This window comes from Crinia signifera, chromosome 3 (assembly GCF_055691185.1).
Source record: "Crinia signifera chromosome 3, ASM5569118v1, whole genome shotgun sequence".
NCBI classification, from domain to species: Eukaryota; Metazoa; Chordata; class Amphibia; order Anura; family Myobatrachidae; genus Crinia; species Crinia signifera.
This window is the reverse complement of record NC_139219.1, coordinates 176,823,336-176,838,362: the sequence shown is the minus strand read 5'-3', so window position 1 is coordinate 176,838,362 and position 15,027 is coordinate 176,823,336. Positions and strand designations below refer to the sequence as shown.

At 41.1% G+C, this 15,027-nt stretch overlaps 1 protein-coding gene across 2 annotated transcripts in view; it reads right to left on the bottom strand.

The window, feature by feature from the left end:
- SIM1 (SIM bHLH transcription factor 1) overlaps window positions 1-15,027 on the bottom strand; it is an 86,623-nt gene that overhangs the window by 53,236 nt on the left and 18,360 nt on the right. For both annotated transcript variants that reach the window (XM_083176985.1, XM_083176986.1), the window contains exon 3: window positions 1,477-1,559. In XM_083176985.1, the coding sequence (XP_083033111.1) occupies window positions 1,477-1,559 (83 nt within the window). The remainder of the gene's footprint in view (window positions 1-1,476; window positions 1,560-15,027) is intronic.

Sequence of the window (15,027 nt, the reverse complement as noted above, 5' to 3'; positions counted from 1 at the left end):
TATATATATATATATATATATATATATAGTCCGGGGTGTGTCCACACCTATGCAGGTGTAGAGTATCCGGCACTCTCCTATTTACAAGTCCAAACAAATTTGGTAAAATCAAAAAATATGATTTTTAATTTTCACACGTAGTCACATTGGATCAGTACACAGGTATATATAGAATATGCCCCGACGTTTCGATCTTTCGATCTTTCTCAAGAGGCTAAAATTCCTGTGGTACAACTAAATCAACGGGGGAGCAGAAGGGAAAGCCCTGGGTGACCGCAGCAGCTGCTCCGGTCACCCAGGGCTTTCCCTTCTGCCCCCCCGTTGATTTTGTTGTACCACAGGAATTTTAGCCTCTTGAGAAAGATCGAAAGATCGAAACGTCGGGGCATATTCTATATATACCTGTGTACTGATCCAATGTGACTACGTGTGAAAATTAAAAATCATATTTTTGGATTTTACCAAATTTGTTTGGAATTGTAAATAGGAGAGTGCCGGATACTCTACACCTGCATAGGTGTGGACACACCCCGGACTATAATTGGATATTCGTTTTATATGCATCTCCTTTATCTGGCACCCCGCGGTATCTCAACTTTAAGTTCGAGTGCGGTCTTCACATGAAACTATATATATATATATATATATATATATATATATATATATATATACAGTATATCTGTAAAGCAGCGGCACTCAGAGACTTGCAGATTTGTCTAAAGGTTTTTATCCCATAAAAAGGTGCAGCATATGTTACCAATGTTTCGGGGTACACAACCCCCGTTTTCATTAAACATCACATCCACTGGCAGGGTCCTTGTAGGATTAATAAGGGGCACTCCTCTGACTTTTTTAAAAAAAAAGTTATATTTAATGTAGAAAATTAAGGCATATAAGCAGAATGCGAAAATAACTTTTTTGATGAGTGTCGACTATTAATCCTACAAGGACCCTGCCAGGTACCGAGTGGATGTTTGGATATATATATATATATTGGCTTAGAAGCAAACAGCGGCACTCTACGGATTGAAAACAATGTACTATATAAGTTTCCAAACGTTTCGGGGAGTGGATACCCCTTTATCAAGGCACATGTACACTCCCCGAAACTTTGGGACACTTATAAAGCACATTGTTTTCAATCGATGGAGTGCCGATAGATAGTACTGTGTAGAAAGATAGATTATATATATATATATATATATATATATATATATATATATATATTTCACTACTCCGTGATAGATAATAATGATTGAAAGTTCATCTACATATTGATAGTAAATGAAGTTACAAATAATAGTAAACACCAATTAGCTATAGAGTGGTAACATTGTTTTCAATTCATAGCAATGAGACTAAATGTAAAACACATAGAAGTTTATAAATTGCACCAGTAAATGATTAATGATTCACTTAAAGGTCTGCATTCTTTAATCATTAATTGGATATAGTACATTTCCCTAAATGTAGTACCTGCAAAAGATGAGATCCCAGCTCTCGACCTACATTATCCAAGGAACTGGGCCTGCTGGAATGGCCCCAGGCTTCTCCAAGCCCTGTATGCATAAACAAACAGAAGAAGTGGTGAGAAAGCTGAATATGGACTCCTGGACCCAGAGGTCACATGCTACATTATCTCACTGCAAACAGAAGCTATTCATTCCCAGAACAATTCATTTCAGATGAAAGGCTACATAGACTGCTGGAAACAACACAAAGTATGACAGCTCTAAGAAACTATGTTCTACATACATAAATGAAGAGGGTCACAAAACTAGTGTGTGTGTGTGTGTTTTTTATTGTTATTATTGTTGTTATTATTATTATTATTATTACAAGCTGTACGCTGCACCGTACATATGACACACATTAGAACAATATAGGGTAAACAGAACTAAATATTACAGTAACTATTACGTAATTTCTTCCAAACTTTAGTTTTCTCCAAGGTTAAGTGCATAGCTGTACCTCCTGTCTTTACCAAGTTTGGAGAAGATGTATCAAACCATGATGTATTCTCCAACTTGTGTCTAACTGCCATTGTGCAAGTTTTGTTGGAAAAATGACAGTTAAGTACTTTATCTTTCTCGAAGCTAAGATACATCTCCAGGGCCATTTTAACAACAGTGTAGGGCCTGGCAAAGCAATGCACTGCCCTCGCTACCCTCCCATACACCCATTCATGGAAATGAATGTAAAAAGCCCCCATTCACTGGTCCGATTTGTCCTAAGGACAAGTCGGACCAGTTTGCCCTTGAGATTTCCCCCGGTAGCTCCCCGGGAGGGTCACATGCGATCTGGCACTTGATGTGCCATTTTTACATGCAATAAATTGCATGCGATTTATTGCATGTAATACTCCTGGGAAGCTGCTGTGGTGGTGGGGTCCGGTCAGTTGGTGGTGGTGGTAGCTTGTAGTTGCGGGCAGCAGAGTCTGTCTGAGCAGCGGTTGCGGCTGTGAGATTGTAGCCACATTTTGCCAGGTGGCGGGGCGGGATGCGGCTGATAAATATTTTGGAATGACTGGCCAGACACTAATTGGCTGAGAGAATTCTTTCAGCCAATCAGCGGCCTCCAATCTTATTGGCTGAGAGAATTTTCTCAGCCATTCAACGTCCGGCCAGTTATTTCAGAATATTCAGCAGCCGCATTCCGCCCCGTTACCCAGCTCCCAGCCGCCACCACTGCTCGGATAGACCCTGCTGCCTGCCACTATGAGCTGCCCGCCACTAGGAGCTGCCTGGGCCATGCTGCCCACTGCACGGGGAGGGAGGTTGGATGGCCAGTAGGTCCGACCACCGGCTCGGGTACAATGCACACAGGACCATGCATTGGACCTGAGGGGACATCAAACTGAGCTGATTTGGGCTGATTTCATGGCCCAATCCATCAGAATCGGCCAAAATCATCTCAAATCGGCCCAGTGTATGAGTCCCATGTCAGTTCTGCAATACAGTGAAGGGCTGTCAGCACTATGGTGGATAGCCTCAGCCATCTGCCCATCAGCATGTTGAAAGACATTCATTGTCTGGCTGCAGGCTGAGAGGCAGGTATTATTTATTATTATTTACAGTTTCTTATATAGGGCAGCATATTCCATTGCGGTTTACAATTGGAAACAACAGTAATTAAACAAACTGGGTAGAAAAAAACTGGGTAGAAGCAAGTTTACAATCTATAGGGATAATAGGAGGAATACACGAGGATAGAATTCCCTAGCATGGCAGTCCCACCAGATTAAAAAACAGTCCTGATGGGATGCAACTAGATATGAATGCTACTGGAGGTTATGTGGGGGTTCTGGAATATGATAGTTTGCCTGAAGAGGTGAGTTTTCAGGGAACGCTTGAAAGTTTGGAGGCTAGAGGAGAGTCCTAATGTGTGTGAAAGGGCATTCCATAGGTTGGGTGCTGCCGACAAAAATCTGTAAGTGGGAGCAAGTAATGAGTGTGGATGAGAGACGCAGATCTTGTGCAGAGAGGAGAGGTTGGGTTGGGATATATTTTGAGATAAGAGATATAAGTTGGTGTAGTCAGAGGAATGGCTCTGTATATAAGTAGAAGTATTTTATATTGAATGCGGTAAGAGCGCAGAGCGTATCAGCAGACGTTGAACATCTAGCCAGGAGGATCAGCCTTGCAGCTGCATTCAAAATGGATTGTAGTGGTGGTGAAGATTGGTAAGGAGGCTATTGCAATAATCAATGCATGATATAGTGAGTGCATAGATTAGAGTTTTTACAGTGTCTTGTGTAAGGTACGGACAAATTTTGGATATGTTTTTTAGATGCATGTAACATGATTTAGAGACAGATTGAATGTAAGGAATAAAGGACAGTTCAGAGTCGAGGATGACACCTAGGTAGCGAGTGTGTGGAGTAGGATTGATTGTGGTCATTTCAACAGTGATAGAGATATTAGTTTGGTAACCACTCTTGGCTGGTGGGAATATGATTAATTCTGTTTTGGAAAGTTGAGTTTGAGGTGGCGAGATGACATCCAAGATGAAATGACAAAAAAGCATTCAGATACATGGAGCAATACTGATGGTGACAATTCTGGGGAGGATAGATAGATTTGAGTATCATCAGCGTACAGATGATAAATCCAAAAGAGTTGATTAGTTTGCCAAGAGAGGAGGTATAGATTGAGAAAAAAAAGAAAAATAAGTAGCGCTATACAATAATATAAAATTAAACAAAAAACAATAGTTTAACAGTAAATGAAAAACACAATAAACCATAAAAAGCACAAGGCACCTTTGACACTTCATGGACAATGAGTGGATCCATTCCTATAAATACCGCCAGAGACAGTCCACATGTATAAACCTCCAATAGAGAGAGGCTCTCTTTGAAAAAGATGATAGGTGTATAATTACCACAATTTTGTCCAGTTGGGGAATTAATCCAGTTTGGAATGCATAGCAGCAGTATCCTCCATCATGGTAGCGTGGTACATACAGAAGTTCTTTTTGAGTAACAATAATGTGGAATACAAGGTCTGAATGGAGGCCTAGGCAACCAATTTTATATAGATTGAGAAAAGCAGAGGACCTAAGACTGAGCCTTGTGGTACTCCAACTGACAGAGGTAGTAAAGAGGAGGTAGAATCAGAGAAGCGAACACTGAAAGAGGGATTAGATAGGTAGGATGAGAACCAAGAAAGGGCTGTGCTCTGAAGACCTAATGATTGTAGTGTTTGTATGAGGAGTGGTCAACAGTATCAAAGGCAGCCGAGAGATCTAGAAGAATAGAAGTGAGAAATGGACTTTAGATTTAGCAGTGGCCAGATCATTTACTACTTTAGTCAGTGCTGTCTTTGTGGAGTGTTGAGACTGACTGAAGTCGGTCCAATAAGTTGTAGGAGTTAAGAAAGTGTGTGAGGAGTGTGTAGGCAAGTCTATCAAGTAGCTTTGAGAGGCATGGGAGCTGAGAGATAGGACGGTAGTTAGAGAAACCATTTGAATCAGAATTTTGTGTTTTTTTAGAATGGGAGTAATAAGTGCATGCTTGAGCAGAGAAGGAAAGCTACCAGTAGAGAGAGAGAGGTTACAGATTTTAGTTAAGTTTAGGATAAGCACAGGAGACAGAGCTTTACTGACTTGTAAGGGTACTTGTAAGAGGAGAGTAGGAGGATGAGAAGAGTATTGATACTTCAACCTCACTTGTGGAGTCAAATATAGGAGAAAATAGCAAAGGGCTCAGGAAAGGAAGTAAGCAAGTCACTGGCCGAAGAAGAGTATGTCATTTCAACTTGGATTTTTATCAATCTTGTCCTTGAAGAAGGAAGCATTGATATTAGCTGATGGCTGGTGTGTGGCTGAAGGTGGGAGGGTAAAGACATGATTTAAATGTATTAAAAAGTCACTTGGGGTTGGTGGCAAGAGAAGAGATGAGAGATTGAAAATATGTTTGTTTTGCAGTGTCCAGAGCATTACAATAGGAGTGGTAGATAATCTTAAATGTGACGAAGTCACTTGTATTTTGAGATTTTTGAGATTTACGCCTCTGACGTTCAAATCTACATGATAGGTTTTGCAGGTGTTTTGTTAATTTAGAGTGACATGGTTGGCATCTAAGCCTACATGGATTGTGAGGAGTAGCTGGAGCATCTTCATCAATAGCTGTTTGTAGAGTCTGGTTTAGGTGGGATACAGCTGTCTCAGGACAGGCAAGTGTAGAAATGGGTGAGAGCAGTTATTGCAGAGATGTAGATTGTAAGTTGTTGAAATTCAATAGCATTAGTATTTCTGCGTATTAGAGGAGGCTTGCATGATTTTGGTATTATAGAGTTTGGATAAATAGAGTAGGTTGAGAAGGTGATAAAGATGTGATCAGAGAGAGGGAATGGAGTGTTAGTGGAGTGTTAGTGAATTCAGAAACAGAGCATAGCCTGGCAGGGCCATCTTAATGTATGGGCTTGAAGGGCCCTTGCCCAAGGGCCCCAAAATGCTAGGGGCCCTTGGGAAACTGACTCCCCCCCCCCCCCCCATCGCAGCCTGTACCCCACATGCCACTCCCCCCCATCATAAAGGGATTTAGCATACCGGAACATACCCCCTGATAAACATTAATGCCGCCTCAGAGCATTACTGGGATTGTGGGAGGGGACGGACATGCGGCGGCTGCGGGAGGAGGGATTCCTGTTGCGTTCTCCATACAGTAGTTCCACTCTGGTTCTCTCTGCTCTCAGAGCAGCAGTGTGTGCAGGGACAGTGTCCAGTGCCTGAGTCCTGGCTCCCCTTGCTCCAATCCACTGTCACTACAACAAAGACACTACTGTACTCAGTGACAGTGGCGTCACTATGATACCACAGATCTTGCGGTGGCTTTGGGAGAGCCAGCGCGGTCTGCAGGAAGCACAGGGACAGGACGTGTGCCTGCCTTCTTTCATCCACCTACTCCTCAGCTCCCCCCACTCATCCCACGGCATCTGCCACCCGCCGCACTGCTGCACCCATCGTGTTCCACCACACTCACCCGCTGCGCTCTGGGTGTTTGCTGGACAAACTGCGGGAGCACCAGCAGGCAGCTGGCCGGGTTGCACATCTGGCCATACACATATTAAGAATATGCCAAACCCTGTACCCAGGAGGGCAGAAACTATTTTGGCTAGTGGGAGTAAAATTTATAGTTACGCCAATGGTCAGTGACATTCTGTCTGGCAGGCGGCAGCCCCTAAATAATTAAAAATAAGAGACATGCAGAACTCCAGAAAAATGTATACACTTTAATAAAGCGCAACATTTTTTCAATACACCTGTATTGTCATTCGGTTGTATTGAAACATTGCAAGTTCCTATTAAAATGTAATACTGTTCCATCTATATCTTAATTGTTTCATAATTGACAATTTTGTGAGTGTTTGTGTAGGTAGAGGCCCCGCTGCACTGCTTTGCCTGGCGACCCATAATGCTGTTAAGATGGCCCTGTAGCCTGGTGAATACAAGATCAAGGCAGTTGCACTCTTTGTAAGTAGAGGAGTCAGACCATTGGGTGAGGCCAAGAGAGGCGTTTAGAGAGAGGAGTTTAGAGGCATAAGGAGAAAGTGGGTTATCAATAGCAATATTGAAATCACCCATTATGATGTCAGAAGATAAGAAGTGTGGGAGCCAGGCAGAAAAATCTTCCAGAAATTGTTTGGGAAGCCAGAATGGAGAAGGATTAGGTGTAATTCACAATCACAATGGTTGGGGGCATGGGCGGATTCAGGGGGGGCTGAGATATGGCGAGACAAATCTAGAACGTTTTCCCCATAGGATAACATGGGACCCGATAATTCTGACCCCCACCCTGTTCCCACGGCTGCCATTTCACCCTGCGGCATCACAGAAACTCGTGGTTGATCTCATTCCAACCCAAATCGCTGGGCATTCAATTTGGTACCAGGCAGGTATCATATGAGTTAATTGGTTCCGTAGACATTGTGGGTAAACCGAGTGTTTTATTTCTGAAATGTAATTTCATGGCTGTTCATGTTCTTTGAGGGCAGATTACTCTGGAACCAAGCACCCCAGTTTCACTGGACCAAAATCATTTGAAGTCCACTTAAAAGTTCTTCAATATGATACTGATCTCATGTAAATGGGTCAGTTGGTTCAAAAGATATAGCCGGTGAAACGAGATAGCCAGTTAAAAGGAGGGGAGGGGGTGGTTTTCTCTCCCCCTCACACCTGAAAATGCAGGGACTAGGCTGGTGTAAAAGGGGCCAACCTGGGAATGTCCCTCCATGATCCTGGGACAATATTCCCTGGTAAATCCCTGCATTTTCTGGTGTGAAAGGGGTATTATTTGAAATAGCCGGGACCTGCAGTGCTCTGAATACAGCCGGGCAGCCCCCCGCTCTCTGCCTGGCTGTCAATGGTTATTACTTCTGCCTGGCGGTGGCTGTCCCCCAGTTACCACAAGCATATATTCCTCCTTGGCAACGAGCATGGAGCCCCTGACAATGAGCATGGAACCCTTTGGCAATGAGCATGTAGGTAAGCAGCACTTATGTAGCATAATTTTTAATAGGCATTATGGTGTTTGGCATAATACAAAATGGACATTATGCTGTGTGGCTTAACATGTAATGGGCATTATGGTGTAAATTTGTAATGCGCGCCTTTGGCGTGCAATGTCCCTGTTTATGAAGCATATTGTGAATTTTGATTTAATCTCTTAATCTCTGTGAATTTTGGCTCTATTCGCATGGCATTATGTGAATTTTGGCACAATCCATGTAACATTATATGAATTTTGGTTCAATCCGTGTGGCATTATGTGAATTTTGGCTCAATCCATGTGTCATTACGTGAATTTTGTCTCAATCCATGTGGCAGTATGTGAATTTTGGCTCAATCCATGTGGTATTATGTGAATTTTCGCTCAATCCGTGAGGCGGTATGTGAATTTTGTCACAATCCATGTGGCATTATGTAAATTTTGGCTTATTCCATTTGGCATCATGTATAAGGGTATTTTGTTGCATAATGTGTAGAAGTTGTATATGATGTGGTACATTACACTCAGGGACATTCGACCTTTTGAGTGGCCACACCCCCTTTTCCGGAGCACGCCTTTGACGCGTGCACAACTAAATACTTCACTTTTGTCGCCAAGGTGGGCCTATGTACTTTAAACGCCATTTTTAATCCCATTCCCACCCTCTCTCTCGCCACTCCCTTAGCATGTACACTGGCACCACTAGCACCCTCCCCCTCCCAAACCCTCTCCTATCATGGTGCCCCCCTGTCATTTTCTCCTGGATCTGCCCCTGGTTGGGGGCATTCCCTACCTGACTCCCAAGAAGATCCATAAGCAGATCCCCTGACCCAGCAGAAACAGTGCACAAAGTCCACAGAGTCCTTTGGCAGCTGTCCAGTGTGTGACCCTGTGCATAGAAAAGCAATAATCTGTAGAGAAATAAATAAAACTGATATAAGTGCATCCAGCAAGTTGCATTGTTAATAACTAGAATATGAATTGGGGTCATATTTTCTCAATTGTTAAAGTTTTGGGTAGTTTTAAAGCTAAGTTTATTTAAAGGCACATTCATTCTACTTTCCTCAACTCGTACCTGATATAAAATTAAATAAGATCCTTAATTTGGGAATCACAATGTCATCAGGCGGCAAAAAATAAACCTATTTTGGAGAATAAGTCCCATGACAGAAAAAGCCAGAATGCAGGTGATAAAGAACATTTCATGTCCAGCATACTGTAGTCCACCGCTCTTTACAATTAGGAACAATAAAAATGCATTTGGAGCGACAATTTTGTTATCTATAAGATGAGGGTCTCTGTGTGTTCCAGGGTCGCACAGTTTCACATGACTGTATATACACTTATGGGGCCTACACACGGTGCGATTGCATGGCATAATCTAAGTTATCTCACTAGAGTTTAGTAAATGGCCCTACATTGCTCCATGTGTAGGGGCCACATCGATAGCATTTTTCGACCCTATTCATTGCTATCGCCCAGCGATTAATATCCAGCATGCTGGATATTAATCGCCAGGGCCAGTGTTCTCACCAGAGAACACTGGCCCTGACAGATCTCTCAGCAAACAGCGCTGACACATAGCTGTGTGCTGAGCGATCTTGCCGATCATTCTGAGTGATCTAGCATTGCTCAGAACGCTCAGCAAATTTATCTGTGTATAGTCCTGATGGCCACCTTTGAATAAATCCCCCTAGTCTTGATGGCCAAGAAAATTTTTTTTTTTTTACCCATTTTACAGTGGTTTAATTTTCAAATATACCTTTTATACAATTGCATCATTTTAAGTGTTGCATGTTCCATGATTTATTGATTGTCACTTATGAAAACAGTCAGCATCCATAATATCATAAAGGTCCCCATACACGCTGCAATAGCAGCGTGCAATGCGACGTGTTATCGGGCGGATCGCATCGCAATGCATACATTTTGCATGCGATTTGCGTGCGATGCGATATATGGGCAGTACAAAAGTATGTGCAGAACATACTTTTTGTACTGTACGATGTGATGCCCGCGGGAGCGCACAACGCATCACGTCGCATTGCAAGGGGACCTTAAGTATAATTAGAAATCAATATTTCTAGGACTCCATTATTGAGCCCAGTCACAGTCATGCAGAAAAGATACCCATAATGTATGCCAGTGGTTCCCAAACTGTGTGCCGTGGCACCCTGGGGTGCCTTGGGGGACTTGCAGGGGTGCACTGGGTTGATGGTCCAGGACCAATTCAAGTTCTTTATATCCAATATAATAGTAAAATTATGGACAAACAGAAGTACATTTTGTCCATTACAACATAATTGATCCTAAGGATGGGATATAAACACAATTAATTTAATTTAATATTTGTTTCTGAATTTCTCAATGAGAAACCTATAGCCTAGGGGTGCCGCGAAAAAAATTCTGATGCTTCAGGGTGCCGTGAGTCAAAAAAGTTTGGGAACCCCTGATGTATGCACAATAAAGAAAATAATAACTAAATAATTAAGGTGTGATTATAGCTGGATTTGGTGACATCATGGGTGAAATGTAATAGGATGAGAGATTCAGAAAGTGAGAGATTTGGTAAGAAATGGACAGTTTTTTTAAAGAGGCAATCATTTACACTGCAAAGCCAGTTTGATTTGGAAGTGTAAATGATTGTCGCTTTAAAAAATCTCTCACTTTCTGGATCTCTCATCCTATTACATTTCACCCCAAATATTTATAGTTTAGCAATAATAGCATTTGTTCTGTTTTTCATTAAAATATTTGTACTGCACAGGATGGGGTAGATTTACTAAAGTTTATAAAACAGACAAGAGGTGATGTTGCCAATAGCAATAGCTTCTGTCTAGCTTCTGTTATGGACCAATAAAATCATAATATGTAACAACTCAACGAGAATCATACAAAACAAGCTGTGTACATGGAGTATCTCAATCCATTTATTTCATTTAATTTACTAATTCCAGATTAAGAGGAGAAAGTGTATTGTAGTCACAGGTGGTTCCACATTCCCCTGTTGAGGATCATGCTGGTACCTAGCATTTATTGACTATGGAACACAGTGTTGGCTCAACTCAGATATTTACAACACAATCGGCAGCCTTCTAATTATACTCACAGCACTTTCCATGAGCATGTGTTCTATTATGTGACTTGTCTTGAACCATTTTATTTTTCCTTTCATAGCAATAGCATATTAAAATGTCTTCCAATCTCAGCATTATTATTGATACTTTCATAAATGGAGGAATCAATTACTCAAGATAATTTTCTACATCATGAATAGTCAAGTTGAGTCCAAAATTTGAAATACTGCTAATTAACATTTAGTGTAATGCACAGGTAATACATTGCTTTATTGTGGACAATATATCCAAAACTAACATTCAATAGTACATAATATAATAAAGTAACTTGCCTACTATCCTAAAAACTAGACAGTTACTAGCTTAGTTAGTTGTAGATTTACTAAATCTTCCCACCCCCCAAAAAATGGAGGTGTTACTATAGCAACCAATCAGATCCTATCATTTATCCAGTACAGTCTAAATCTGATAGTTCCAATTTGATTGGCTGCTATGGACAATAAATGTAACCCTACACACAGGGAGATGCATCTATTGAACACTCAGGAAGATTACTCAGCACACAGCGATGTGTCCGCTATGTGTGCTAAGTGATCTTTCTGATCTCCGGTGAGAACACTGGCCCTGACCGGCAATTAACTAGATTTATCCAGCATGCTGGATATTAATCGATATTATATGTTAGACACTGTAATGCTGTTCAGACACAGGGGAAGAGTCATGAAGGGCCTGTATGTGGCCAACTTAAATACAAATAAAGAAGGCCAATATAATGGTAGACACAGGAAAATGTGATTATGGCAGTGGTTCCCAAACTGTGTGCCACGGCTCCCTGGGGTGCCTCGGGACACTTGCAGGGGTGCTTAGGGTTGGTCGTCCAGGACCATTCAAATTATTTATGATCAATTATTTATGGACAAAACCAGTGCTGGTATCATAAATATGTGTACAATCAGAAGCAAATCCTGCCCTTTACCACATAATTGAACCTAAGATTCACATATAAACACAATCTACTTCATTGTATATATATATTTTTGGACCTAAGGGTGCCCTGGAAAAATTCTGGTACTCTAGGGTGCCGTGATTCTAAAAAGATTGGAAACCCCTGGGTTATGGGCTAAATATGTAATTCCTGAGTATATCAAATAGACAAATGCTTATCTGTTACTCACAAGATAACTATTTTTTTTGTTTCGCAAATTGGGGGACAATTAAACATAATGCAGCCCTTTATGAATTACATTTGATCTGGAATAATAATTAGGTCACCTAATGACAATTGGTGCAGGTTGTCATATTCTTTTCAGCAATCCAATCATTTATTCCGGACAGTAGCAAAGACATCTGTGCAATTTGGCCATTCACAAGAGCCGACAGATTGCTAACAGATGTGACTGTTCAAGTCTCATTCCAAACATCAGAATTGTAAGCACACAATGTTACTTCGTGTGGATCTAAGGTGTCATATTTACCAGACAAGGAAGCATTCTGTAACAACCTATAGCCTGTACAGGACAATATGGAGGACCTTTTTTCAGAATTCACATTACTTTTTTTGCTTTCTGTAAGGAGATATGAGTAACCCATTTCAGAAATCAAGCACATCGAAACAATTTCACAGAGCACAGGCTGTTACAAGTGGCTGTGTCTCCTTCCCTTTCAATAAATAAAGCTTGTAACACATGCAGCAAATTGACCCAAAATTTCCAGGTCTGACCCCAGACAAAATCGGCCAGATCACTTTCAGACAGGCTCATAAATCTGGTCAGGGGGATGTCTCCTATCCCCTGTGCTTGCGGTCATCTGCCAGCCACACTAGTAGCACCAATACTAATCTGCATACCTGGGAGATGAAGGAGACAGCTAGAGTCATCCTTAGATACTATACCTAATACTTACAGAGGAAACACACATGGAAACGGAATATAAAAACATAGGCAGCCGCTCCTATATAAATGACACCATATATATATATATATATATATATATATATATATATATATATATATATATATAGTAGAGATACAATATGTAGGTCTGACATACAGTCGCAGTCTGACTGATTGGGGCGTCATTGGTATACGACGATCGTCTCAGCGGTTGTGCTGTTGTGTTAAGAAGATGCAAAGTAAAAGTGTAATGTACTGTATGGAATAGAACACTCACATTGGGGTCAATTTACTAAGATGGGAGTTCTATTTCAGATGGGATGTTGCTATGGGCAAAATAAATAGGTGCTAAATAAATATGTCGATTCTGATTGGTTGCCCATAGCAACATCCCATGTGAAATAGAACTCCCATCCTAGTAAATTCCCCCCATATATGGGTATTTGGAGGCTGTTACCCAGTGGGTGCACGAATCTGACATCTTACTACAGCAGGTACCAGAACGCTCCAGCTAGACGCTCTCCTCTATTTAGGTGGCTGAAATGTCATCGATGCTGTAGCTGGCTCTGCCATTAAACGGGGGTTTGCTACTGACAGAGCTGTGATTTAGCACAATAGTCCTACCCTGTGTCAGGAACACAATAGCTAACAGCACTCCCATCAGGCCCGCAGCCACTGGCTGATAGCTCTATAAAGAAGCGCTTACTTGGAGGTTGGTTACATTTTCCTCCCCAATTATTATTCAGATCACTATGAAACGAGCGAGGGGATGAAAGCAGAACATTGGGAGACAGCCTGTGTCTCCTGTCCCTTTGACAAGACTCAGAGGGGCTTAGTCTGCAAAGGCTCCCAATAGCACTATCCAAACACGCTTCCATTCACTGTGCCATCTGGCTCATACCGTCCCAAGCTTTATCTGGAAACCTCTCATTATTTCCATCCCTTTCACTACTTCTGGTTTTATTCCTGCTTTCCTGTAACTCCTTTCCATAATGTGCCTATAAGACCACCTATCCAGGAAGGCCAGCAGCAATGTCAGCCACTGCACACAGGCACTAGGAAAGTGAGGGGATGTTACTGACACTGATTCAAGGGTGTTGTTGTTTTTTTGTAGATACAACTAATAATTGAATACACTATGTAATTCAAACTTCTGTATGTATTTTTCTACTAGCAACGACAACTATTCTATTTGTAAAAAATAAATGTATATATATATATATATATATATATATATATATATATATATATATATATGAGGCTCTGAGTGCATGCTTCTGTACTACCTCGGTAACACAAAAGTTTCGTACGCTGGGACAATAGTTGCTGATTAATCCTAGGTGAGCAGACTAATTGCTTTGGTTCTTTAGACAGGAAATAAAGCGACAGTTTGGTGTTAATAAATAACCAGGTCACATTACAGTTTAACGCCAACTTTAATTTTCTCCATCCATTTCTTCACGCAGAGATGCCTTTCATTGATATAGCCAGTAACGCTTCCTTCTGTGACAGGGATCATAGCTCTCCTATTAGAACTGCCAAATGATGTCATATAGAGTGCAATATATGTTTGACAGCAGCGTATTCAAAAGGTAAAAGAGTGGACTAATGGGTTATGAGCAACTGTTAATGCAGAAATGTGTTTTCTTACTCTACCTGAACAAATAATTCTTAATCTACCTGGAAGAAAGTTTTCATCCGTAGAGGAAATGACAATTAGAACTATTTGAAGCAATAGACATACAGATACGTATTATATGTATGTAAAAAAGAACCCCAAGGTAGCGCTTAGTTTTACATATCAATTAGAAACAGAAAATGTATTACATAAAAACACTTTGATAGAACCACATATATTATATGTATATTCAATATATTGATGGTTAGATGCACGTGCAGCTGAAATTATTCCGTGAATTGGAGGGGGGGGGGGGGGGGTGGTAGCATGTGCGCACTTAACTTTTTCTTTCTACACTTTTACACATGATTTTTGCACTTGACCTACCGCAGCAAACTCTACAAATCCTTTGATTAAGTCTATTTAAAAAATAAATGGAAACTCGCTATT